Raw genomic sequence first — 26,268 nt, 5'->3', positions numbered from 1 at the left:
TCCTGCGATTAATCTTGCAAATCTGACTTAATAACTCATAATTGCACGTTTGTATCATACAATTCTAAGAACAAAAAGGAAAAATTGAGATGTAAACTCACAATTGTGAGGAAAAAGTCACAATTATCTAAAATGTTAGCAGCAAAAATTTTCAGCATTGATAATGGTAAATGTTTTTAATATGTATTCAAAATACATATAACTGTATAAATTGTTGTTTTATCAAGAATTATTGCCAGTAGGTGAAATAGTGGAAACATAAAGAAACCCTGCATGACATTTAAGGTTATACTAAGGTGAACGATAAAGGATTCTTCATTTTTTCCAGAATGAAATGAATCTCTTTAACAAAGGTTACACAGCATATGGTTAAATGTGGCCCATTACTATACACAGAGGAAACGTTCTGTCATTCTGCGAGGCAGATAAGGTTTGCCGCCATCGCTGTGCAGTGGGATTAAAAACATTAGCAGTCTTGCTCAAGGTCACCACGCACCGAGTGCTTGTTCCTTCAGTCATACTTTCACAGCGAGATGATGTATGAACAGCGGCACCGAACGCTTCCAGGCAAACACAACTCTAATTAAAGTGGTGCAATAGCAAAGTGTGAGAATGTAGGAGAAAGGAGGTCAGGAGGAAAGAGAGAGAACTGAAGAAAACAAACAAGAGCACATGTAAACTGCCTGTTGGGTTTGATTCAGCCGTGCTGAATTTTTTATGATGCTACATGCACCAGAGTCTTCCATTTACTGTTTCAATGTAGCTGCAGTGTTTTGCTTTGTAAAACATCAGGTTTTGAGAAATATATTTGCCCAAAATTAAAAGTCAGCCATTGTTTTTTCATCTTCATGTCATTCGCAAACCATATGACTTCTGTAAAGATAAAGATTTAGGACAGGATGTTCAAGCTGCTCTGTTCTATACAGTGGAATTAAATACTGACTACTGACTTTTTCAAAATGCTTCCTCTGTTTTCCACAGAAACGAATAAAACTGAAATGTCATAAGGCTGAACTATTCCTTTAAAACCTTAAAAACATTCTTCATTATGATCTGTTTCTCCAGAGTTTGATTTTGTGTTGTTTTCTTACTAAAAGGTCTAATGCGTATTTTATGTTCTGTTCGTTTTCAGAGAATCTGTTGGATGACTTCCTTCTGACGTACCCTGTGTTCATGTCCACCAGTGACCTGTGCCAAGCGCTACTCTGTCAATATCCTTCTCATGATATGCACACATGCTCTCATATGCTTCATTGCTAATGTTGTTTTTGCTATAATAGCTGTCTGCTTACATTTTTAAAGGTGAACTGCGTTTACAATACAATATAAACAACCATTTAAACGTTTAAAACCATTTAATATTTAAAAATAATGTTTTTAAAATAAGTCTCTTATGCAAACCAAGGCTGCATTTATTTGATCAAAAATACTGTAAGAAGAGTAATACTGAAAAATATTAATGCAATTTTTATTTTAAATGTATTTTAAAATTTAATTTATTCCTGTGATGCAAAGCTAGATTTTCAGCATCATTACTGCAGTCTTCAGTGTCAAATGATCCTTCAGAAATCATTCTCATATGTTGATTTGGTGCTCAAAAACATTTCTTATTATCATTAGTAAAACAGTTATGCTGTTTAATATTTTTGTAGAAACCTTTATACATTTTTTATGCTTTACTGTCACTTTTGATCAATTTAATGCGTCCTTGCTGAATAAAAGTATTAATTTCTTAATTAAATTTGTACTTATCTCAAATTTAAATGCTAAAGTGTTACAATACTTTTTAATTAAATATATTAACTTAAATGTGAATGAACTTAAAATAATAATTAATATAGTTCATATGCAGTAAATATATATATATGCAATTTTATATTTTAGTTGTGAAGTGTAAATGTAGGCTCAAATAATCTTCATTAACAAAAAGAAATTCAAGACTTTAAACATAAGCTCTTATCAATGTAAGCCTGTTTACACCACTGAATAAAAAAGGGAAAAAGGTAATTGTGACTTTTTAATCTCACAATTCTGACTTTTTTCTTGCAATTCTGTTTTTTTTTTCAGAACTATGAGATAAACTCAATTTGCGAGTCATGAAGTCAGAATTGTGAGATATAAACCCGCAATTCTGAGAAATAAACTCACAATTCAGATTTTTTTTTTCTCAAAATTGCGAGTTTATATCTTGCAATTCTCACTTTGTAAAACACAATTGCGAGTTAAGAATTGTGAGATATAAATGTACAATTCTGAAAACATGAGTTTTCTTTCCAAGGACTTTTGCAAGTTTATATCTCACAATTCTAAGAAAAAAAGTCAGAATTGCAAGATTTAAATTAGGAGAAGTCAAAATTGTTTATATCTCGCAATTCTGACTTTATAACTCACAATTACGAGTTTATATCTCACAGCTCTGAGAAAAAAGTCAGAATTGCAGGTTTGTATCACGCAACTGAGGAAAAAAGTCAGAATTGTGAGATAAAAAGTCGCAATAACTTTTTTTTTTTTTTTTTATTCAGTGTCTGAAATGGGCTTACACACTTATCAAAATGTTTTTAAGATCATTAGGAACATAAATTTAGTAAAGTGTGTCAAAACTAGTGTAGAGTGATGTGTAGTGTATAAAGTCATGTATTGTAAATTCTAGATTATATATCGTGTGTCGTAGATTCTCTATAAAGTAATGTAAAATTATCTGAAACTGCCATAAAACAATAAGAGACTTCATGGAATTATACCGAGATCATGTTATACATGTTACTTTACACGATCTTAACAACCTGATCTATCTGGCGTTAACCCACTTAACAAATTCCACGCCGTTTAGCCGAGGGCGCGCAATTAATTCTCTGTTACCGAACCCCTGTTAATTTAATACCGAGAATTCGGCCGCAGGCGTTTCCTCCTTCCTCTGAACTCTGTGTCTGAGCAGTCTAGCGTGCTGGAATAGATTTGATACCTTAACTGCTCCTGGTCCACCTATTGTTCAAAGAAAGGCAGGATGAAAGAAGAGGGGAGAGATACTCTGCTTAGGAAACGAAAAGTGCTGCACCTGCTGTCCCAGTGGAGCTCGCTCTGCGCAGACCTGCCGCGGGACGACGAGCATGCCAAACTATTCCTCAAGGTACGGCTGGAGAGAACGGAGGGAATTATTTTTGGAAGTACAAAAATGCCTCCACCCCTACAGCTCTGGATTCCTTAATGCCACATAATGAGGACGAGATCGTGAGATTATTGCCGGCTTCAGAGGATTTTTAAACGCCCTCAGACGTTTTCATTATCATGCGCTGCGTGTGAACATCTCAGTGAAATAGTGCACACTTATCCGCTTTTGTTTTTAAATAAATGAAATGAACTCAATACCTGATTTTCTGGTTGCCACAGTAATATTTAAAAGGATAGTTCACCCAAAAATGAAAATGCTGTCAATAATTACTCGCCCTCATGTTGTTCCAAACTCATAAGACTTAAAAACTATAAGAACACAAATTAAGATATTTTTGATGAAATCTGAGAGCTTTTTGACCACAACTACAACGTTCAAGGCTCAGAACGGTAGTAAAGACATGGTTAAAATAGTTCATATGACATCAGTGGTTCAACCTTAATTTTATGAAGCTACGAGAATACTTTTTGTGCGCGAAGAAAACAAAAATAATAAACTATTTTAATGATGTCCTTACTACCTTCTTACGCCTTGAACATGGTAGTTGCATTTCTGTCTATGCAGGGTTTTATCAAAAATATCTTCATTTGTGTTCCGAAGATGAACAAAGGATTTATGGGTTTAGAACAACAGAAGGGTGTGTAATTAAAGAAAATATTTTTTGGTAGGGCTGTCCCCGACTATGAATTTTCATAGTCGAATCAGAATTTTCGAATCTTTCTATAGTCGACCGATAGTCGAATCATCTAGGCCTATGTGTGTGTGTGAATGGGTTGGGAGGGGCACGACACTATAGTCAGCAGGAGGGTAAAACAGTTTTTATTTTATTTTACACACTGCACACAGCAACAACTTTTAATAAAGCGACCAAAACTGCCTGCCAACTGACAGACGAACTTATTTAGGTTTAAATAAAAACACAGAACGCGTCTTTTAGTTCTAAAAACGCGAGGCGCACAGCACTGCCTTTTTTGCTAAGCAACGACCGAAACAGCTGTCCTGTCAGTCAAATCAAAGGATTATAGCGCGAACGCTCTAAAATCTTAGTTTTTTGCTGTTAAGTAAACTGTCATATTAGCAGAAACCCAAAATAATACAGCTCCTGGTTACCCACGATAGACACCAAAGGTTTCTCCTCCATTTCTTGCAGTCTCCGGACTTTTTAAGCAACGGTAAACTTTCGCCATCACAACAGAAGCGCCTCTCCATTCATTCGATTGGACAATGGAAAAGAACGCGAATGACGTTGGGCGTTTTTCCGCTCAGTTGATTTTTTTTTCAACTTCAGGCGCTCAGAGCGCTCCTGCAAAAACGCGAGGCGCGGGGGGCGCATAAACAGAGCGCAGAACGCTCACTGCCAACAGAAAACCATTCAAAAGAGGCGCCTCCAATTGCAAAAACGCGTTCGGCGTGATCGCCGCCTAATCCCTGCAGTCAAGATGCTCCTCATCTCGTCATGGATCAGGGCAAGTGAAAATTAAATCTGTCACAGGGGTGGTTAGATTTATTCACAAACACGTTAAAAATATTTATTGAACGCTTCTTTCTTTTCACTTTTGTTTTTACTGCATTATCATAATCAAAGGCTGTATATAACTTAATATAACCGTACAAAACCAGTAGTTCTGTGTGCAATTAGACATTGAGCACCCCCATATTGCCAAAATGGTATGAAGCTCGTTTCACCCGCGAAGATTCGACTGTGAGATCAGTGGTCGAATCAGGCTCCGCATATCGATGCATCGAATCTTCGACTATTCGGGGACAGCCCTATTTTTTGGTCAACTATACCTTTAATACTGAAGCCTGTTTCTGCCACTGAATTAAAAAAAAAAAAAATCGAAGAATTCTGACTTTTTTTTTTTTCTCTCTTCAGAATTGTGAGTCATAAACCACAAATCTGGTGACATAAACTTGCAACTCTGAGAAATAAAGTTGCAATGTGAGATATAAACACAATTGTGACACTTTATTTATAAAACGCAATCGTGAGTTAAGTCGCTAAACTCGCATTTGTGAGAAAAAGTTGCAAGTTTATATCTTGTAATTCTGACTTTATAAGTAACATTTGCAAGTTTATGTCTCTCAATTCTAAGAAAAAAATCTTAAGATACAATCTTGCATTTTTGAGAAAAAAGTCAGAATTGTGAGTAAAAAAGTAAGAATTGCGAGATACAAACTCGCATTTGCAAGAAAAAATGTCAGAGTTGTGAGTTTATATCTCGCAGGTCAGAATTGCAAGAAAAATGAATTGCGAGATACAAAGTTGATATCTTTCAATTCTGAGAATAAAGGTCAGAATTGCGAGATTAACTTGACATTGTGAGAAAGTCAGAATTGCAAGATGAATTCACAGTTGCAAGAAAAAAGGCAAAATTGCAAGATACAAACTCTCATTTGCAAGATAAATATCAGAATTGCGCAAATCGCAATTGTGAGAAAAAAGGCAGAATTGCAAAATAGAAATTCAGTTACAGATAAAGGCAGAATTGCTAGATACAAACTGACTTTTGCAAGAAAAAAAGTAGTTGTGAGATACTCGCAATGGTGAGAAAAGTATGAATTTTATGAGTTTATATCAGAATTCTGACTTTATAACTTGCTATTGCGAGTTTATATCTCACAATTCTGAGAAAAAAAGAACTTCGAGAAAAATAAGAATTGCGAAATATAAACTTGCAAGAAAAAAAGTTAGAACTGCAAGATTAACCTGAAATTATGAGAAGAAATTTTGAATTGCAAGATAAATTCACTCGCAATTGGGAGAAGTCAGAATTGCAAGATACACATTCAAGGCAAAATTGCGAGATATAATTGCAATTCTGAAAATAAAGGTCAGAATTGCGTGAAAAAAGTCAGAGTTGTAAGATAAAGCCAGAATTGTGAGAGAAAAAGATTGTGAGATCTTAGGTGCAATCACCTATTTTATTTTTTTATGCAGTGACGGAAACGGGCTTCCATACTTTAAGCCTCGTTTAAGTCTAAAAATGTAAATCTTGTTCATTTTACATTTGCAGACTCTGTACAGATATGTTCTGGATGATCTCTATGAGTTTCCCTCGCTGGAGAAGGATCTAAAAGAACTTCAGAAACTTCTACGGATGCAAAGGAGACAGTGAGTCACCTCTATGCCACAGTCACACTACAGCTGAGTGTTATTAGGCTTAAATTATACATTTCTCATTCATAACTGATTTCTGGGAAGCTCATTGTTACAGTAGATATTTTAAGATGCACTGATTATATTTGCACAGTCACGTCCCTTATTCACACTCCCAAAAACAAAAAGAGAGCCAGAAAATGACAGAACGATGCTCTTTAAACTCTCATCTACATTTGGAATAAATCATGCTGGAGAAGTTTTTATCCTCGCAACCGTTTTTCCAGCCCAACATGACATGGTTTTCCTCGACTTCCTCCCTTTGTGTGTTCCCAGGGAGACATGATGAGAAATGGAGTAATAGAGAGATAATAACAGAGTGAAATGATGTTACACAGAAGCTCTGTTGTGTGCGATTCTCATCCCACAGTCTGTTGACAGTTGAAACCCTCATCAGTCAGTCTCACATGACAGCAACTCTGCTGTGGGTGATAACTGAGCTTTAATTTGTTGAGAAGGATTTTAAAGACTGGCTTTTTTTTTAATTTCTCTCAACATAAATGAACTGCAAAAAGCAGATACAGCCAAGGACAATGACAGAATTTAACAATAGGTTAATCGCAATTGTGAAAGTGGCTTTGTACTATTCATATCAGACAGATCAGGACTGAGCAGAATGAATGAATTCCGCCAGGCCAAAGAGCTTTGCATATGAGCTCTTATCTAATATTTCTGTTTAGTAAGCATAAGTCCTGGCGTTGACCTCTGGGCTATACATCACACGCCTGCTGGTGCTTCATGAAAGGCCAATGATTAATTAGAGAGGCATCAGATGGGGAATATGGAGACTATAAAACTCCCTCCGATTGCCCGTTTTTATCAGGCTGTTTAATCAGAATGAGGTGTGCATGGATGAGGACGTTGTGCGCTTTCATTTAGATGAGGCAATCAGTAAATCACGTCGTGTCAGACTTTAATGTTAGCGCTGATGATTCAGGCCTGATCTGAATGAGAAAAGGCTTTTTACGAGCGTTCCTCGCAGCGGGTGGGAGATGCCATCTTGCAGTATTGATATAATGGCACATTTATATTTCAAGTGATCCCTTCGGCTCATTCTTCTCTATTTCTTTCTGTCTCCCTCGTCTTCCTAACCCTCTCATCTCTCAGCACGGTAGATGAATACTCTCCGCAGAGGAAGGTAAGAGTTCGTTCCATTCGTTGTATCACCTGCACAGAATCTCAATGAAACCACCTTGGTGTACTTTGATGGAGCTCCTTGTGTTTAAAAGAGGATATATAAGGGGAAAACTCGTTCAGAAATCAATATAATGACACTTGCACATGCTTGAGACTTTGTGATTTTAAAAAACAAATGCAGGACATATGAGGCTTCTGTTATTCGTACTTCTGTGGGACTTAAAGGGATAGTTCACCCAAAAATTAAAACTCTGTCATAAATTATTCATCCTCAAGTTGTTGCAAACCCGTAAGGTCTTTGTTCATCTTCAGAACACAGTTTAAAGTATTTATGATGAAATCCAAGAGCTTTCTGACCCTGATTGACACGTTCAAGGACTAGAAAGGTAGTAAGGACATCATCAAAATAGTCCATGTGACAACTTTATTCAATTATTTAAATAAATTGAATAAAGTCACTATTTTTGTTTTCTTTGTGCAAAACAAATTAGATATAAACACACAATTGTGACTCTTTTTCTCAGAATTGCAAGTTTATTTATAAAACGCATCGGCGAGTTAAGTCGCCAAACTCGCATTTGTGAGAAAAAAGTCAGAGTTGCAAGTTTATATCTCTCAATTCTACGAAAAAAAGTCAGAATTACAAGATATACACTCACAATTGTGATTAAAAAAAGTTAGAATTGCGAGATACAACCTGCCATTTTTTAGAATGAAGTCAGAATTGTGAGTAAAAAAGTAAGAATTGTGAGATACAAACTTGCATTTGCGAGAAGAAAAGTCAGTTGTGAGATACAAACGTTATATCTTGCAATTCTGAGAATAAAGGTCAGAATTGCGAAATTAACTTGAAATTGTGAGGAACAGTCAGAATTGTGAGATATATATTCACAGTTGCAAAAAAAGGCAGAATTGTGAGATATATATTCACAGTTGCAAAAAAAGGCAGAATTGCGAGATATAAACTCACAATTGTGAGAAAAAAGGCAGAATTGCAAGATAAAAATTCACAGTTACAGATAAAGGCAGAATTGCGAGATATAAACTCACAATTGTGAGAAAAAAGGCAGAATTGCAAGATAAAAATTCACAGTTACAGATAAAGGCAGAATTGCGAGATACAAACTCTCATTTGCAAGGTAAAAATTAGAATTGGAAGATAGAAACTCGCATTGGTTTTCTTTGTGCAAAAAAAGGGCTTTAGTAGTTTCATAGCATTGCATCACCACTGATGTCACATGGACTGTTTTAACAGTGTCCTTACTACCTTTCTGGGCCTTGAACATAGTTGCGTTGCTGTTTATGCTGGGTCAGAAATCTCTCGGATTGCATAAAAAAAACAGTAAAGGGAAAAAATGACATGCCTTGAACATGTCCGTCAGGGTCAGAAAGTTCTCGGATTTCATCAAAAATACCTTAATTTGTGTTCTGAAGATAAATATAGGTCTTATGAGTTTAAAACGACATGAAGGTGAGTAATTAATGACAGAATTTTCATTTTGGGTGAACTATGCCTTTAACAATAAGAACGCTACTCATTTTCAAGACGAGATGATGAAGTATCCTTCAATTGCTGTGTGGATGAGTTAGCATGTGTACTTCTCATAAACAATAATATTCTCAATGCCACATGTTACTATCTTCCAGAATAAAGCTCTCTCCCACCAGCTGAGTCTGAAGGAGAACTGGCACCCTGTGAGAGGAGCTCAGAGGGAGAAGAAGGAAGGTAAGCTCATAAAAGATTCCCTCATATTTCTCTCCTACACTCTCATAGCGCTCTGACTGCCTGCAGAGCTGCTGAGGACCCACAGCAGGTTGTTTATGAACAACAGCACGTGAGAATCTTGTTTTATGACATTTTTATGTGAATTGGTGGCTGATTGATGCAGCGCTGGGTGTTTTTGTGTGTTTCTCCTCAGTGTTGTGTCGTGTGTACGTGACCATGGACTCATACGTGAGTGTGAGAACGCACAGCGAGGTTTCTGTGCAGGAACTACTAAGCACTGTGGCCGAAAGGCTCGACTGTGCTGAGGACGACATGGTGCTGATGGCCGTCACGTATCCTGGAGGTTTAAACAAGTTCATACATCTGTCTATTTTCATGTTGATTGACAGCACTGCAGCTTTGTGTTTGTTTGAGACATGGCTGTCTGCAGGGGTGCCATCATGATTTTAAACAAGTCATTAGAGTACAACAGAGCTAAAAGCTTGTCATAAAGGTGCTGTATGTAATTTTTTTTTATTCTAAAGCATAAAATTACCATGCTGAGTTCACATACAGTATGTCACAAAAGTGAGTACACCCCTCACATTTCAGCAACCATTTTAGTCTATCTTCTCAAGGGACAATACTATAGAAATGTAACTTGGATATATTTTAAAGTAGTCAATGTCCAGCTTGTATAGCAATATAGATTTATTGTCCTCTGAAACTCAACATACAGCCATTATTGTCAAAATAGCTGGAAACAACAGTGAGTACACCCTAAGTGAACTTGTCCAAAGTGTTAATATATTGTGTTAGCCTCGTTGTTATTTGGCACTGCCTTAATCATCCTGGACATGGAATTGACCAGAGCTGCACCGGTTGTTGCTGGGATCCTCTTCCACTTCTTTAAATTGGCATCAAGGAGCTGCTGGATGTTAAATGGTTACATGGTGCTTCACCTTACGCTTGAGGATGCCCCACAGGTGCTCAATAGGGTTCAGGTCTGGAGACATACTTGGTCACCCCATCACCTTCACCTTCAGCTTCCTCAGCAAAGCAGTTGTCATCTTGGTGGTGTGTTTGGGATCATTATCATGTTGGAAAACTGCCGTTCAGCCTAGTTTCAGGAGGGAAGGCTTCATGTTCTGCTTCAGAATGTACAGTACATAATGGAATCCCTCAAAAAACTTTCCCTCAACTGCATCTCCCCAGTATCAGCAGCACTCATGCAGCCCCAGACCATAATGCTACCACCACCATGCTTGACTGTAGGCAAGACACAATTTTCTTGGTACTCCTCACCAGGGCATCGCCACACGCTGGACACCATCTGAGCCAAACAAATTTATCTTCTAGTCTCATCAGACCACTGGACATGCTTCCAGTAATTCATGCTCTTGGATTGGTTGTCTTCAGCAAACTGTTTGCGGGCTTTCTTGTGAACCAGCTTCAGATGAGGTTTCCTTATGGGACAACGCCTATGCAAACCAACTTGTGCAGTGTGTGGCGTGTAGTCTGAGCACTGAAAAGCTCACCTTCTACTTCTGCAACCTGTCAAGTGATGCCTGCAGCATTAATGCGTCTGTTTTTTGAAGCCAGGTCCTGCACCTGACGCACAGAATGAGTCCTCAACTTTGTTGATCGGCCCTTGCAAGGTCTGTTCCGAATGGAACCCATCTTGAAAAACCTGTATGACCCTGACCACTGTAGTGTAACTCGGTTTCAGGGTGTTACTGAACCTCTAATAGCCTTGGCCATCTTTGTGGAGAGCAACAATTCTAATTCTCAAATCCTCAGAGAGTTCTTTGCCATGAGGTGCCATGTTGAACATCCAGTGGTCAGTATGAGAGAATTGTACTTAAAGCACCTAATTTTAACTCCTCTAATACAAGACACACAACTTTGTATGGTCCTGTCAAGCAGACAAAACATAAACATGATGAATAGAACATGTGGCTTTGCATGGTTAAACAACATACTTCTGTTATCACTTAGGGTGTACTCACTTTTGTTGCCAGCTATTTTGATAATAATGGCTGTATGTTGAGTTTTCAGAGGACAGATCTAAATCTATACTGCTGTAAAAGCTTTCATTTCTATCGTATTGTCCATTGAGGAAAATATACTAAAATGGTTGCTGAAATGTACTTGTTTCTCTGAAAAACAACACTGCAGCCAGTTTATCTGTGTTAAATTGTGCGTTCCATGTCAGAATGTTTGTTTTTTGTGATTGGTCTGTGATTGCACCCACTGCCAATGATCATTTCAGGGATTCTCATTAGCTATGTAATTTTAAAACATTTGAAAGGGTTTAAAACAGTTTTACTAATCTAAAAATCATCCTTTAGACACTTTTCAGAATTACCTCAGTAAAAAAATGCCGTGTAAATAATGTTTTTTGGGAGATTAAAAATTCTGGTTTTATCATTCTCACCAAATGGCTTTTGAAACCAAGTAAATAATTTCTATATGCATTATTTGTTACCTCTTCTCTGTTGTAGCTCACTGTTTACACTTTTGATATTCCCTGACATTGACACTCTCTCTATTGTTATTCCTCTCTCTCTTTCTCCAGAGAAGGTTCTGCTTCAGTCGGATCAGTGTGTGTTCTCATCTTCACTCAGTGCCGCTGAGAGGCTCCACGTCTGCAGAAGAGACCTGACTGAGATCATGGTGAGAGTCGGAATGCTGCTCTCTGAACAGCTCTTAAAAGAAACCTGCTTTCCACACCATTAGTTCTAGTTTAAACAACTGTGCAACTTTTAAGGGCACTGTATTCTAAACTTTCCTTTCAGTATTTTATGCCAGAAACAAACAACAATATTCTTGAATAATATACAAAAATGATGTGTTTGGTAACAAACCTCACTACTCAAGGATGCCAGTAGTATCTGTTTCTAATTTGTAATTGACAGTTTGTCTTAGTATTCAGAAATGGTCTGGGTCAACTGGGAAGAGACTATGTACTTGCGAAAGTATTCATACCCCTGCATTTTTTCACTTTTTATGTTGCTGCCTTGTTAAACTGCTTTCAATTTTTTTAACACTCCTTACACCATAGTGGCAAAGGAAAAAAAAAACAGTTTTTTAACATATTTGACAATTTATTTCAAAATAAATAAACTTTCATTCATACCCTTATCTGGGACAGTTGACATTTAGCTCAGGCGCATTCGTATTGCTTGTAGATGTAGATGCGAGTGGAGTTCAACTGTGGCAAATTCAATTAAATTGGTATGATTTGGAAAGGCATGCACATCTTAATAAAAGGTCTAACCGCTGAAAATGCATATCAGGGCAAAAACCAAGCCCTGTGGTCAAAAAAGAACCTGCCTGTAGAGCTCAGAAACAGGATTGCATCAGGCCACACAAATTCTGCTACATTGAAGGTTCACAGAAGCATGTAGTCTCTGTTACCCTTAATGGAAGAAGTTTGAAACGACCAGGATTCTTCCTAGAGCTGGCCTCCTGGCCAAACTGAGCAATTGATGGAGAAGAGCTTTGGTTAGACTGGTGACCAAGATCCTAATGGTCACTCTAGTTGAGCTCTATGATCATATGTGAAGATAGGAGAAACCTACAGAAGGACGAGTATCACTGCAACACTCCACCGATCAAATTCATGTTTGAAGACATGAAAACACACTTGGAATTTGCGGAAAAAAAGGACCTGAAGGACCCTCAGGCTGTGAGAAACAAGATTCTCTGGTCTGATGAACCTCATTTCCAAGCATCATGTATGGAGGAAACCAGGCACTGCTCATCACCTGCAGAGTACCATCTCAAAAGTAAAGTGAGGTTGTAGCAGCCTCATGCTGTGGGGCTGTTTTTCAGCACCAGGGACTGAGGGGCTCATCAGAGTACAAGAAAAGCTCAAGGCATCAAAATATTGAGCTAATGAAAATAATGAAAACCCCAGAACCTCAGACTGGGCAGAAGGTTCACGTCCCAACAGGGCAATGACCCTAAGCACACAGCAAGGCTTATAGACAACTCTCTAAATGTCCTTGAGTGGTCCAGCCAGAGTCTGGGCTTGAACCCAATCAAACATTTCTGGAGAAACCTGAAAATGTACATCTGCCCTAATTCAACCTGACAGAGCTTGAGACGTGAAGAGGTGAGGAGAAGAATGGCAGATAATTGCCAAGTGCTGATGTACAAAGCTTGTCGCATCATACCCAAAAAGACTTGACACTGTAAAGGTGCTTCAACTAAGTATTGAGTTAAGGGTATGAATACTTATGCAATGTACTTATTTCATTTTTTTTTTTTTTTTAATACATTTACAAAGTTGTGACAATTCTGTTTTTGCTTTGTCACAATGGTGTACGGAGTGTAGATTGATAGGGGGAAAAAGTAATTTAAAGCAGTTTATCATAAAGTAGCAACATAAAAGGTTGAAAAAAAAAAAAATCAAGCGGGTATGAATACTTTTGCAAGGCACTGTATACATAGTACATTAAACTCTTAATTTAAAAGAGCAAGTAAAACCCTTTTGTTAACGGCACAATTCAATCAGACAAACAACAATGCACTTGCACTAAAGCAAACAGATTAGTAATAATCCGGGTGTCTATCTTCTGTTCTCCCAGAGTCCCTTCACTGATAACGGGCAGCAGCGCTCAGTAAAGATGCTGAGCATGAACACATGGGATGTAGCCGTGTCACTCACCAACTGCGACTGGAGTCTCTTTAGTAACGTTCATGAGGTAAAGTTTTCACATTTCACACAGTCCGGCACTAGACAAGGTGTCCTAAAAAGGATATCCGCGAAATGCGAAGTAAAGTTCAGGTAGAACTCCAATCATCTTAAAAAAGACTCTTCAAACAACCACAACCATGTCATTTTTTCCTTTCTCTGCAGCAAGAGCTGGTGTACTTTACATTGAGCCGTGACACGAGCACTGGCCACACGGTGGCGCTGGAGCAGCTGTTGCAGCGCTGTAATGAGACCCAGCAGTGGGTGATGACCGAAGTGCTCCTGTGCCCGACCCTCTGCAAACGTGTGCAGCTCTTCAAGAAATTCATCAAGATTGCAGCACAGTGAGTAAACACTCAAAAATACACATTCACTGGCTGAAATAATTCCATAGAATTGAGCTGAAGGACCACAGCCATATCCAAACACAAGAACACCATAACCTTTTTCACTTAACAATCCAAAACATCTCAGCAATCACATAGTAACATGCTTAAACCTTGGAGACAGCAAGTTTCTTCTTCCTTTCTTTATTTAGCTGTAAAGCACAGAGGAATCTGAACTCATTCTTTGCCATTATTATGGGACTGAACAGTCCCGCAGTCAGTCGACTCACTCAGACATGGGAGGTAAGAAGACACCGACTCCAATGCACATCAATCTTTATTTATGAAGAATGATGTTTTATAACCAAGAAACTAGAGTACATTGCAAACTCTGCTAAACAGGAACTGTGAATTGGCTTTTTTTTTTTTTGTCTGTCCTCATTTCAGAAAGTCCCTGGGAAGTTCAGGAAGTTGTTCTCTGAGCTGGAGAGCCTGACGGTAAGTGATTGTCTCATCACAATGTTAAGTTGCCTCCTGCTAGTTCACCTCCTGCTAGAGTATTTCGTGCTGTTTACGGCTCATTAGGATGTAATATATGAAGCCGTAATCATATCAGAGCCTCTGGCCTCCAGGGAGGAAACAGCAGGTGGTGTTACAGAGGAAGAGATTTGAGACAAACCAGATGGTTTCGGTGTGAAATAAAACAAATATGTATACATGAATGCTTTTTTGTGACCCGCAGGACCCTTCTTTAAACCACAAAGCCTACAGAGATACCTTCAGGAAGATGAAGTCTCCCAAGATCCCTTTCCTACCTCTGCTTCTGAAAGGTGCGGCAAGCAAATATAAGCTTCATAATACAATAATTCAATATACAATATATAATAATAATCTGCATGTGACACCATGTCCTAACCAGCCAGAAGCTATTTATCTGTCAGTACTTAAGACAAAACTGCTATTTAATATGAAACAACCATAGTCTTTCAAAATATTTTTGTGACCATGGACCACAAAACCAGTCTTAAGTAGCACAGGTATATTTGTAGCAACAGCCAAAAATACATTGTATTGGTCAAAATTATCGATTTTTCTTGTATGCCAAAATCATTAGGATATTAAATAAAGATCATGTTCCATGAAAATATTTTGTAAATTTCCTACCATGAATATATCAAAACTTATTTCTTGGTTAGTAATATGCATTGCTAAGACCTTCATTGGACAACTTTTCTCAAGTATTTTTTTTTTTCCACCTTCAGGTTCCAGATTTTCAAATAGTTGTTGACCAAATATTAAAACTGTCCTATCCTAACAAACCATACATCCATGAAAAGCTTATTTATTCAGCTTTTAGATGTATAAATCTCTTTTTTTATTGACCCCTTTGACTGGTTTTGTAGTCTGTGGTCATATCTGATGTTTTAAATCACAATCTAATAGTCTAAGTAGCTACAGATTTATTTCTTTCGTATTATGACGCACATCCAAGTGAAAATTATTGGGAAAAAGTGGGGCAGGGATTTATGTGAAAGACATGATTGGAGAAGTCGAGCATAAATCACAGAAGAGAAGTCTGTTATTATGTTTCCATCCACCCATTTTTATGCTCATTTTGGGATATCGCTGGATGGAAATGCCAAGATGCGCATGAGTTCTAAAAAAGCACATAAAAAGTTAGAGAAATGTTGCATCCATTAAGAAAACATGTACATATACTGTGAATTAAAGACTTTTGCCAAGTCATAGCATCTAAAAAATGCTAGTTTTGTCATTCTAAAATGCTAGAGCAAAGTCTTGCCAAAGTGCTTGGTTATAATTAACTCCCAGAACTGTGTTCCCAAACAGCAAGCTCAGAAAATAACATGAATGCATTTCATTGGTGCACTCTGAAGCTCGTAATTTATTGTATCCAAAAATTATTATATACACTGCCTTCTCCTACTGCAGCAAATTATTTTTTTTATTTTATTTTTATGTAATAATTATATTTAGCGCAAGTTAATCAGGAAGTGACAATTTTGTTCTCTTCAACTCTTCAACTGGATAGTGCTTTATTCGCGAATGTTTTATGTGCTATTACAATTTTGCGCATAACTTTGGATGGAAACAGCTATTTTCACAGAGAAAAAAAAAAGTGTGCTGGTGTGAACTAAAAAAATCCGGTTATCTGGTTAGGACATGATGAGAGTCTTTTTGCTTTTTTGCCAATGTAATGTGTGTATTTAATTCTAAACAAATTCTGTCTGAACAGATATTACCTTCATTCATGAGGGCAACAAAACATTTCTCGACAACTTAGTCAACTTTGTTAAACTAGTAAGTGAACACTTAGACCTTTTCAAGGTCTTTTTTTATCTTAAAAAAAGAGCCAGTTCACCCAAAAATGAGAATTGTCCTGTATGATTTTTTTCTGTGGAATAAAGATGATTTTTTTTTATTTTTTATAGAAGTTTTTTTTATAGAGGTTGAGTAAATGATGACAGAATTTTCATTTTTGGATGAACTATTCTTTAAAGGGGTCACCGGGTATTTAGACTTGTATGGCTTAATATAACTTAAATGATGTCTCTTACTGAAATATGTAGTAGAAAACCCATGAACGATTTACGTTATTAAAAAAAATTCACATTGTTTTATACATATTTTGTACTATAGGGGGCACCATTATTTCAATTTACATGAAATGGCTGCACACAACTCAGAAAATAAAATACTGATACAAAGACCACAGCTACTAAAAAAGCTTTCAGGTTTTGTTGGACATAAGCATAGGTTCAACCAAATGCTGTACCATCGATTTTCCCCACAAAGAAGGCTAAATGACCCAGGATATTACGTGAAATGCACACTGAGAAACTTCTTCAGTGGCTGCGGTGTCATGACAAGCCTCAGCATGTTTACTTCCTGCCAGGATGGCATCTAGCCTTTCTTGTCTCTGCCATTTGTAAGCTCTTTCAGTAGCTGTGGTCTAAGCCTCAAAGGCATCAGGGCTAAAGTGAAAAGAACAAAGACGCAAGTCTTTAGGAAGTTTTATTCATCCACAGGCATCTTCTCAATCTTTTCTCCTCTTTTTATCGGTAGGAAAGCAGTGAAGACTTACATTGCTTCTCTTTTTGCCCTTTGACTGAAATTTACAACTAAAAGCCACACAATGTGGCATCATATCAGAATTGTGTTGCGATAAAAATAGCGACAGGTCAACAAAAAAAATGGTGCCTCCATAGTCCAAAATATGTATAACACGATGTGGATTTTTTTTTAAATAACGTAAATCTACAGTCGTGGCCAATAGTTGAGAGAATTACTTAAATATTGGAAATTGGAAAAGTTGCTGCTTAAGTTTTTATAATAGCAATTTGCATATACTCCAGAATGTTATGAAGAGTGATCAGATGAATTGCATAGTCCTTCTTTGCTATGAAAATTAACTTAATCCCGAAAAAAACTTTCCACTGCATTGTTAAGAAGGCTTCAGGGCATCCAAGAAAGTCCAGTAAGCGCCAGGATCGTCTCCTAAAGAGGATTCAGCTGCGGGATCGGAGTGCCACCAGTGCAGAGCTTGCTCAGGAATGGCAGCAGGCAGGTGTGAGCGCATCTGCACACACAGTGAGGCCAAGACTTTTGGAAGATGGCCTGGTGTCAAGAAGGGCAGCAAAGAAGCCACTTCTCTCCAAAAAAAAAAACATCAGGGACAGATTGATCTTCTGCAAAAAGTATGGCGAATGGACTGCTGAGGACTGGGGCAAAGTCATATTCTCCGATGAAGCCTCTTTTCGATTGTTTGGGGCATCTGGAAAAAGGCTTGTCCGGAGAAGAAAAGGTGAGCGCTACCATCAGTCCTGTGTCATGCCAACAGTAAAGCATCCTGAGACCATTCATGTGTGGGGTTGCTTCTCATCCAAGGGAGTGGGCTCACTCACAATTTTGCCCAAAAACACAGCCATGAATAAAGAATGGTACCAAAACACCCTCCAACAGCAACTTCTTCCAACAATCCAACAACAGTTTGGTGAAGAACAATGCATTTTCCAGCACGATGGAGCACCGTGCCATAAGGCAAAAGTGATAACTAAGTGGCACAGGAACCAAAACGTTGAAATTTTGGGTCCATGGCCTGGAAACTCCCCAGATCTTAATCCCATTGAGAACTTGTGGTCAATCCTCAAGAGGCGGGTGGACAAACAAAAACCCACTAATTCTGACAAACTCCAAGAAGTGATTATGAAAGAATGGGTTGCTATCAGTCAGGATTTGGCCCAGAAGTTGATTGAGAGCATGCCCAGTCGAATTGCAGAGGTCCTGAAAAAGAAGGGCAAACACTGCAAATACTGACTCTTTGCATAAATGTCATGTAACTGTCGATAAAAGCCTTTGAAACGTATGAAGTGCTTGTAATTATATTTCAGTATATCACAGAAACAACTTAAACAAAGATCTAAAAGCAGTTTAGCAGCAAACTTTGAGAAAACTAATATTTGTGTCATTCTCAAAACTTTTGGCCACGACTGTAGTACATATTTCAGTAAGAGACATCATTTCTGTTTTATTAAGCCATACGAGTCTTAATACTTGGGGTTCCCTTTAGTGCTATGTCCCATCAAGCTAACGTGAATATATTTTATGTGCAGCACATGATAGCAGACACAGTACGGATTATCAGGCAGTGTCGGACAGATCACATGGGTAAGTGCTCAAATCACACAGATAATAAATGTAAAATAGTATATTTCCTACTTTGCTGAAATGTGTAATCTCTACCCAACTAGAACATCCAAATGAAGTTGAACAAAAAAAGACTGGCCAGATTAACAGATAACCCCACCCCAAACTCATGCCATTGGTTAAGCCAATGTTGCTATGCCTAGTTGCTGGTCGGACTTCTCAAACAAACAAAACGTTTTGATAGTGCCACAATGTTTACACTTCTCAGAGAAATCACCCTACAAATGGTCTCTTCAAAAGTTGTCTCTTCATTTTAAGCCTGGATAGCAGAATGTACTTAGCGTTTAAAACAATGACACACTTGTACTTGAATTTAAACACATAGGCTGTACATTACAGCATAACCCAGATCTGTCTCTACACTCAAATAAAATAGTTTTGTCCCAGTTTAGTAGTTTCAAGTACAATGAAAGTCAGCCTCACTACTGCTCTGTTGATTTCTACAGGGTATAATAATGATTTCTGGCTTTTTGTCCATCAGGAAACATGTTGTCCCAGAAGGACAGCGTGGAAGTGAGAACGTACATCAATTACCTGCACGTCATCGACAATCAACAGACTCTGTTTGAGCTCTCACACAGACTTGAGCCTAGGACTTAGAACAACCCGATACATCCTAAATCCACTACTGAAGACAGGACAGTTTCCTTTCTCTAAATGAAGACTGTGATGAGTAAGTCCTCCACTAGGGGGAGACACACTCACAACAACCACACAGAACAGATAAGAGTATTGCAGAGCCAAAGAAATCTCAGCCAGTTCAACAATGCGAAAGGAACAAAGCTGAATCATGCAAGTCTGTGAAGCAGAAAATTGGTTTCTGAAACGGAAAGAATCTACAGTACAAAACAGCACACTTTCACTCAGTACACTCTTAAAAATAAAGGTGCTTTAAAAGGACACAGCGATGCCATAGAAGAACCATTTTGGGTTCCAAAAAGAACCATTCAGTCTTTAAAGAACCATCTCTTTCTTACCTTTTTAGAATCTGAAGAACCTTCTTTCGCCACAAAGAACCTTTTGTGAAACAGAAAGGTTCTTCAGAGGTTCTTTATGAAACCTTTTAGACAGAAAAGGTTCTTCTATGGCATCGTGAAGCACCTTTATTTTTAAGAGTGTAGTGTAGGACAGATTTTTAGTTATTCTGAGTCACTTTGTCACTGGAAAATATGGAGTTTCTCCAATAAACAAGAGCCAGAGGATCATACACGAGTATATATAATGTATATGAAAAAATAATAGGCACATCTTTATTTCTGTGTAGTCCAATTAGTCTGAAATTTGAGCTACATGCACAAATCACAAAACTATGCGATGCCTTTTTAGATCATGGCTAACAATTTGTAGACAATCAGAAAAATATCCCAAGTCAGCAACACTGTATTTTAGGTGCAGAACTGCTACCAGAAGTAGACAAGTCTAGATTAAAGTGACTATTAGTTGAACTTCAATAAACTGTAAGGACAATGTTGTATCTTTGTGAGGAAAAAAAAATATCAGTGCCATTTTATTTTGCAGAATTTCTCATAAATGTAAAACTATGGATGTATTTTATTAGAAAAGCCCCACTGAAAATAAGTGAGCAGTGATTCTCGAATGGTGCTCGATGAAAGCAAATGTATAGATTTCTTGTGTAAGTTGTACTTTGACATGAGACATTGAGATATTTATTGAACAACAGACTTGTCCCTGATTTAAAAGGGAAGACAAAACATGTTTTAAATACAACGAAAAGATGTAATGTACTGTAAATGTGATCAAATGGTCTGAAGGATTTGGCAACGCCATTGATGGACCAGTCTGATAATGCCTGTGAGGTTCACATGTGAACTCTGTAAATACTAAGACCTTTTTTTTTTTTTAAATAAATAATAATGATAACCAGGCCATAAAGCAATAGTAAGGTGTACATCTCGCCTTCAGAGAAAAAAAATGTTAGCAGTGACTGACTGTAGCTGCTGTTTGCACTGGTTTTCTTCACTGAGAGCCTGACATTAAAAAGAAAAAAACTAACAATTGACACTGTCTGTTATTTTCTTGTGCACTCATGCTGTAAAGTCCATCTCTTGCTTAGTATTTTACTTATTTTTATGTTAGAAAATGTTAAATGTAAGCTAGTCACTTACCGCCACCTAGTGGTAGGAATATGTGCTGACACACAACATTCTTGTTAAACTGACCACGTGAAATGCTTAAAAAGTGCCAAATGTCCTTGTTTTGGTGTCCTGTCACCGACTGTAGCTGTCCCCAGAAATGTCCTCGTTTTACAGTTTTCAACTACAAAAAACACAGCCAACATAACCTGCTGGTTATGTGATCAATCATGTAGTGATTTTTTTATATTAAAAGAGGGGGTCGTCGTATTTAGATAAGCTACCAATTTATTATTTAGAAAATTGTTTTAATAATGGGTTCCAGAAGGTTCACATACATTTACAATAAAAGTGAATCTGCTAAAAGATTTGTAAAAGTACGACAGCGTTTTAGTCCTACGTTAAAAAAAAAAATCTAAAATGACAACATTAAAGTCGTAATGTTTCGAGAATAAAATCGAAATTAAAAGAATAGGGTCGAAATATTATTAGAATAAAGTCAAAATATTCAGAGAATAAAGTCGATTTATTCTCATAATATTTTGACTCCATTCTCATAATTTCGACTTTATTCTCAAACTATTTCGATTTTATTATTAATAGTTTGAGAATAAAGTCAAAATTATGATAATAATGTGTATAATTTAAACGAATAAAGTTATTATATTTTGAGAGTATATTCTAGCCTATTGCACATGCAAATGGCCCGGATAGGGAGCACTGAGAGATATTCTGAAGTTTTATGCTGCGTCCCAATTCGCATACTATCCGTCCTAAATAGTATTCGAAAATAGAATTAGTATGTCCCAAATCGTAGTATGTTTAAAAAAGTATTCCAAAGATTCCCGGATGGTCTACTACTTAACTTCGGAATTCGAAGTGCGGATCAATGCACACCCTAACGGCTAATATTGCCGAATTGGGACGCAGCGTTAGCTTTCAAAATCTGTGAAAATCTTTTATAGTGAAATACAAACAATATTGTGATGATTGTGATTACTGTGTGGCTGGCATGCTACAAATAATGATAGGAGACGTTAAATATTATTTCCAATCATTTACTGTATTATACAGTGAATAAAACGGCTTGTGAATAGTCGCTTATACCTTAAGACAACATAACTTATGTTAACATTACCAAGTTGGAGTCCACTTTAACCTTTAGAACATTTTATTGTTGTTTTTTTAATTAATTAAATGCTGTCTTCTATATAAACGACCCTGATAGCACGCACATATCTTGGAGACTGAATGTCTTTGAATGTCTCATTGTAATCAAAAAGACGATTGATTCACATGCATACAGCTATATGTCCCGCCCCATTAAAGAGCGTGAAAAATACATTGCAAAAAAAATTTACTGCAAAACTGACAGATTTTGAAAGCTGAGACTTTGTTTTATATTAAAAAGTACTAAAAGCACAAAGCTTATTGCTATTATTGGGTGGCTGGTGCACTACAAATAGGCCCTAATGAATGCAAACTAAGACGGGAAATTATATTCCTAAGCATACTGTCCCTGCACATGCCATTCTGCTAATAATACCAAATACATTCAAATAAATTCCGGTGGCCTGCCAACTTCTCCCGGTGCTCCCAATCCAGGCCATTAGCATGTGCAGGCTTTATTCTCAAAATATTAAAACTTATATTTCTGCGATTTAATTCTTGAATCATTTCAACATAAATGTTTCAAGAATACAGTCGAAATGTTTCAAAGTTTTTCTTGTTATTTGACTTAGTCTCTAAACATTTCGACTTTATTCTCGAAACATTTCAATGTTATTCTAGAGACATTTCGACGTTATTCTCAGTATTTCGACCTTATTCTCGAAACATTTCGATGTTATTCTTAACATTTCAACATTATTCTTGAAACATTGTGAATTTAGCCATTAGCATGCGCAGGCTATACTCTCAAAATATTATGAATTTAATTGATGCGATTTAATTCTTGAAACATTTTCACTTTATTTTTAAAACATTTCAGTTATTCTTGTTATTTTGACTTTATTCTCTAAACATTTCAACATTATTCTTGTTATTTTGACTTTATTCTTGAAACATTTCAACATTATTCTTGTTATTTTGAATTTATTCTTGAAACATTTCAATGTTATTCTAGAAACATTTTAACGTTATTCTCATTATTTCAATGTTATTCTCAAAACATTTTGATGTTGTTCTCATAATTTTGACTTCATTCTCGAAACTTCAACTTTATTCTCAACATTTCAACTTTATTCTCGAAATATTTAGAAGTTATTCTGGTTATTTCAATGTTATTCTCGTCATTTCGACTTGATTCTCGAAACATTTTGACGTTATTGTAGAAACGATGTTATTCTTGTCATTTTGTTGCGATGTTATTCTTGTCATTTCGATTTTATTCTCAAAACATTTCAATGTTATTCTAGAAACATTTTGACATTTATTCTCATTATTTCAACGTTATTCTCAAAACATTTTGATGTTCTCATAATTTTGACTTCAACTTTGTTCTCAACATTTCAACTTTATTTTTGAAACATTTCGACTTTATTCTCGAAACATTTTGAAGTTATTCTTGTTTTTTCACTGTTATTCTCGTCATTTCGACTTTATTCTCAAAACATTTTGACGTTATTATAGAAACATTTCAGCGTTATTCTCGTTATTTCGACCTTATTCTTGAAACATTTTGACGTTATTCTCGTATTGTAAATTTAAGTTTAATCTCGTCATTTTAGATTTTTTATTTTATTTCATGTGGCACTAAAACACTGTTGTACTTCAAAAATAAAACTTCTGTCATTAATTACTCACCCATGTGTTGTTTCAAACCAAGACTTTTGTTCATCATCGGAACACAAATTAATACATTTTTTTATAAAATCCAAAAGCGTTCTGACCCTGCATAGACAGCAATGTAGTTACCCATGTTCAAGGGCCAGAAAGGTACTAAGGATATTGCTGAAATAGTCCTTTTGCGTTCCGAAGATGAAAGAGGGTCTTATGGGTTTGGAACGACACGAGGGTGAGTAATTAAAGACAGAATTATCAATTTTTACACTTTTAAGTGAAAAATTCATAGAGACCTCAAAGCTAATAGGAAATTGCACGTTTTGATTTAAATGGTTTATAAATTCAGACTTCCTAATACAACCCAGACCTCATTATGCATCAGTAATATTGAATATTCTCTGTGGCGTTCATTGTGGCGTCTCAGCTGTCTCAGTGTGAAGCGAGGACGAATTGTCTAAACAGTTAGAGCTCCATCCTGTTCTGGGCCATTATTGCCTGCTGCGAGGCCGCTGCTGGACTCACTGCGAGGGGAGGAACAGCTCCGCAGCTTGTGCTAACCTCTCATTTCCCTCTCCGGGACAGATGTATCATTTTCTTGTCTCCTGACAAGGTCTGCGTCATAGCAAAGAACTATACGGACAATCCCAGAGAAACACAACAGCAGATGTTATGTGTTTTGTGATTGCGCACTGTGTCAGATTTTCCTTCTAAATACTACTGAACAAAATCACATTTGTTTAGTTCAGCAATATACTGTAGCTAGTTATTAAATCACATCAGGGGACACATAAGGGGGAAAAATGGACATGACCAAGCGCGTCATTCAGAGATGATAGCAAATTGGTTTCTGTCCCGACGTGAGATGAATCACACTATCTATCTGTATTCAGCAGGAGAGGAAGGTCAAACACACCTCATTTGAAAATCAGTATCAGCCGGGTTCATAATCTACTGGGAGTCTCATTGTAGCGGCACTGGAGGAGATTGTGTCATTCAGTGACCACAGAGCTGCCAAGAACAAGCTTTAAATTTAATTAAGCTAATAACATCATCAATATTGCACAGTGTTACAATACTTATGACAATAATGGCAACTATAAAGATACTACTCCACATAATGAGGGCTGCACGATTTAGGGAAAATATAATTGTGATTTTACTGAGGAAAAAACAAATCCAGGTTTGTTGTGCTTGTTTATAGGGCTGCACAATAAAGTAAAAATAATATAACATGTTGGCCTGGTTTCACAGACAGGGCTTAGACTAAGCCAGGATTAGCAGATAGTTCAATTAGGATATTCAAGTAATTTTTATAAACATGCTAAGAAAAAAAACATTACTGGTGTGCATCTTGAGACAAAACAAAGACACCGATATATTTTAAGATCAGTCAGTGCAAGTTTCTTTCAGTTCAAACAGCTCAGACTTACATTTTAGTCTAGGACTAGGCTTAAGCCTTGTCTGTGAAACCGGACCGTTATGTTTAGTTATTAGCTTCTAATTAAAATATTCAAATAAAAAATTACTATTAATATTTCACTGTTAAATCAATTTTTAATATAATAAACATAATAATTTTTAAACATTGAACCATCAAGATTTCAGTTTTATTTCAGATAATCATGCAGCCCTGCATCAGACAAAAATATAACATCTTATTTGCATTTAATAAAGTTGGAAGTTGTTTTTTTCAATGAGCACAATAACACTAATATACAGTTGAGGTCAAAAGTTTACATACACTTTGTAGAATCTGCAAAATGTTAATTATTTTACCAAAATAAAAGGGATCATACAAAATGCATGTTTCTTTTTATTTAGTACTGACCTAAATAGGGTATTTCACATGAAAGACATTTACATATAGTCCACAAGAGAGAACAATAGTTTAGCGATAGTGTTCATAAATCCTTTGTTTGTCCTGAACAGTTAAACTGCCTGCTGTTCTTCAGAGAAATCCTTCAGGTCCTACAAATTCTGTGGTTTTTCAGCTTTTTTGTGTATTTGAACCCTTTCCAACAATGACTGTATGATTTTGAGATCTATCTTTTCACACTGAGGACAACTGTGGAACTCATATGCAACTATTACAGAAGGTTCAAATGCTTACTGATACTTCAGAAGGAAAAACGATGCATTCATAGCTGGGGGTGAAAACTTTTGAAACAGAATGAAGATGTGTACATTTTTCTTTTTTTGCCTAAATATCACATTTTTTTCCATTTAGCACTGCCCTACAGAAGATACTTACATGTTTCCTAAAAGGCGAAATAAGTGAAATTTACCCTGATCTTTAAATTCCAAAAGTTTTCACCCCCCAACTCGTAATGCATTGTGTTTCCTTCTGAAGCATCAGTGAGCGTTTGAACCTTCTGTGATAGTTGCATGTGAGTTCCTCAGTTGTCCTCAGTGTGAAAAGATGGATCTCAAAATCATACAGTCATTGTTGGAAAGGGTTCAAATACAC

At 36.7% G+C, this 26,268-nt stretch overlaps 1 protein-coding gene across 1 annotated transcript in view; it reads left to right on the top strand.

Moving 5' to 3' along the window:
• Positions 1-20,911, top strand: part of LOC141342365 (rap guanine nucleotide exchange factor 5-like) — a 60,691-nt gene extending 39,780 nt beyond the window's left edge. Inside the window, exons 4-18 of the mRNA XM_073846806.1 lie at positions 1,133-1,211; positions 2,983-3,127; positions 6,187-6,284; positions 7,437-7,467; positions 9,114-9,192; positions 9,386-9,535; positions 11,750-11,847; positions 13,767-13,883; positions 14,039-14,217; positions 14,412-14,502; positions 14,647-14,697; positions 14,942-15,029; positions 16,454-16,518; positions 18,831-18,885; positions 19,406-20,911. Coding sequence (XP_073702907.1) covers positions 1,133-1,211; positions 2,983-3,127; positions 6,187-6,284; positions 7,437-7,467; positions 9,114-9,192; positions 9,386-9,535; positions 11,750-11,847; positions 13,767-13,883; positions 14,039-14,217; positions 14,412-14,502; positions 14,647-14,697; positions 14,942-15,029; positions 16,454-16,518; positions 18,831-18,885; positions 19,406-19,524 — 1,445 coding nt within the window. The 3' untranslated portion in view covers positions 19,525-20,911. The remainder of the gene's footprint in view (positions 1-1,132; positions 1,212-2,982; positions 3,128-6,186; positions 6,285-7,436; positions 7,468-9,113; positions 9,193-9,385; positions 9,536-11,749; positions 11,848-13,766; positions 13,884-14,038; positions 14,218-14,411; positions 14,503-14,646; positions 14,698-14,941; positions 15,030-16,453; positions 16,519-18,830; positions 18,886-19,405) is intronic.
• Positions 20,912-26,268: the final 5,357 nt, after the last annotated feature.

Source organism: Garra rufa, chromosome 9 (genome assembly GCF_049309525.1).
Source record: "Garra rufa chromosome 9, GarRuf1.0, whole genome shotgun sequence".
In the NCBI taxonomy this organism is placed as follows: Eukaryota; Metazoa; Chordata; class Actinopteri; order Cypriniformes; family Cyprinidae; genus Garra; species Garra rufa.
This window is presented reverse-complemented; position numbering and strand designations above follow the sequence as displayed.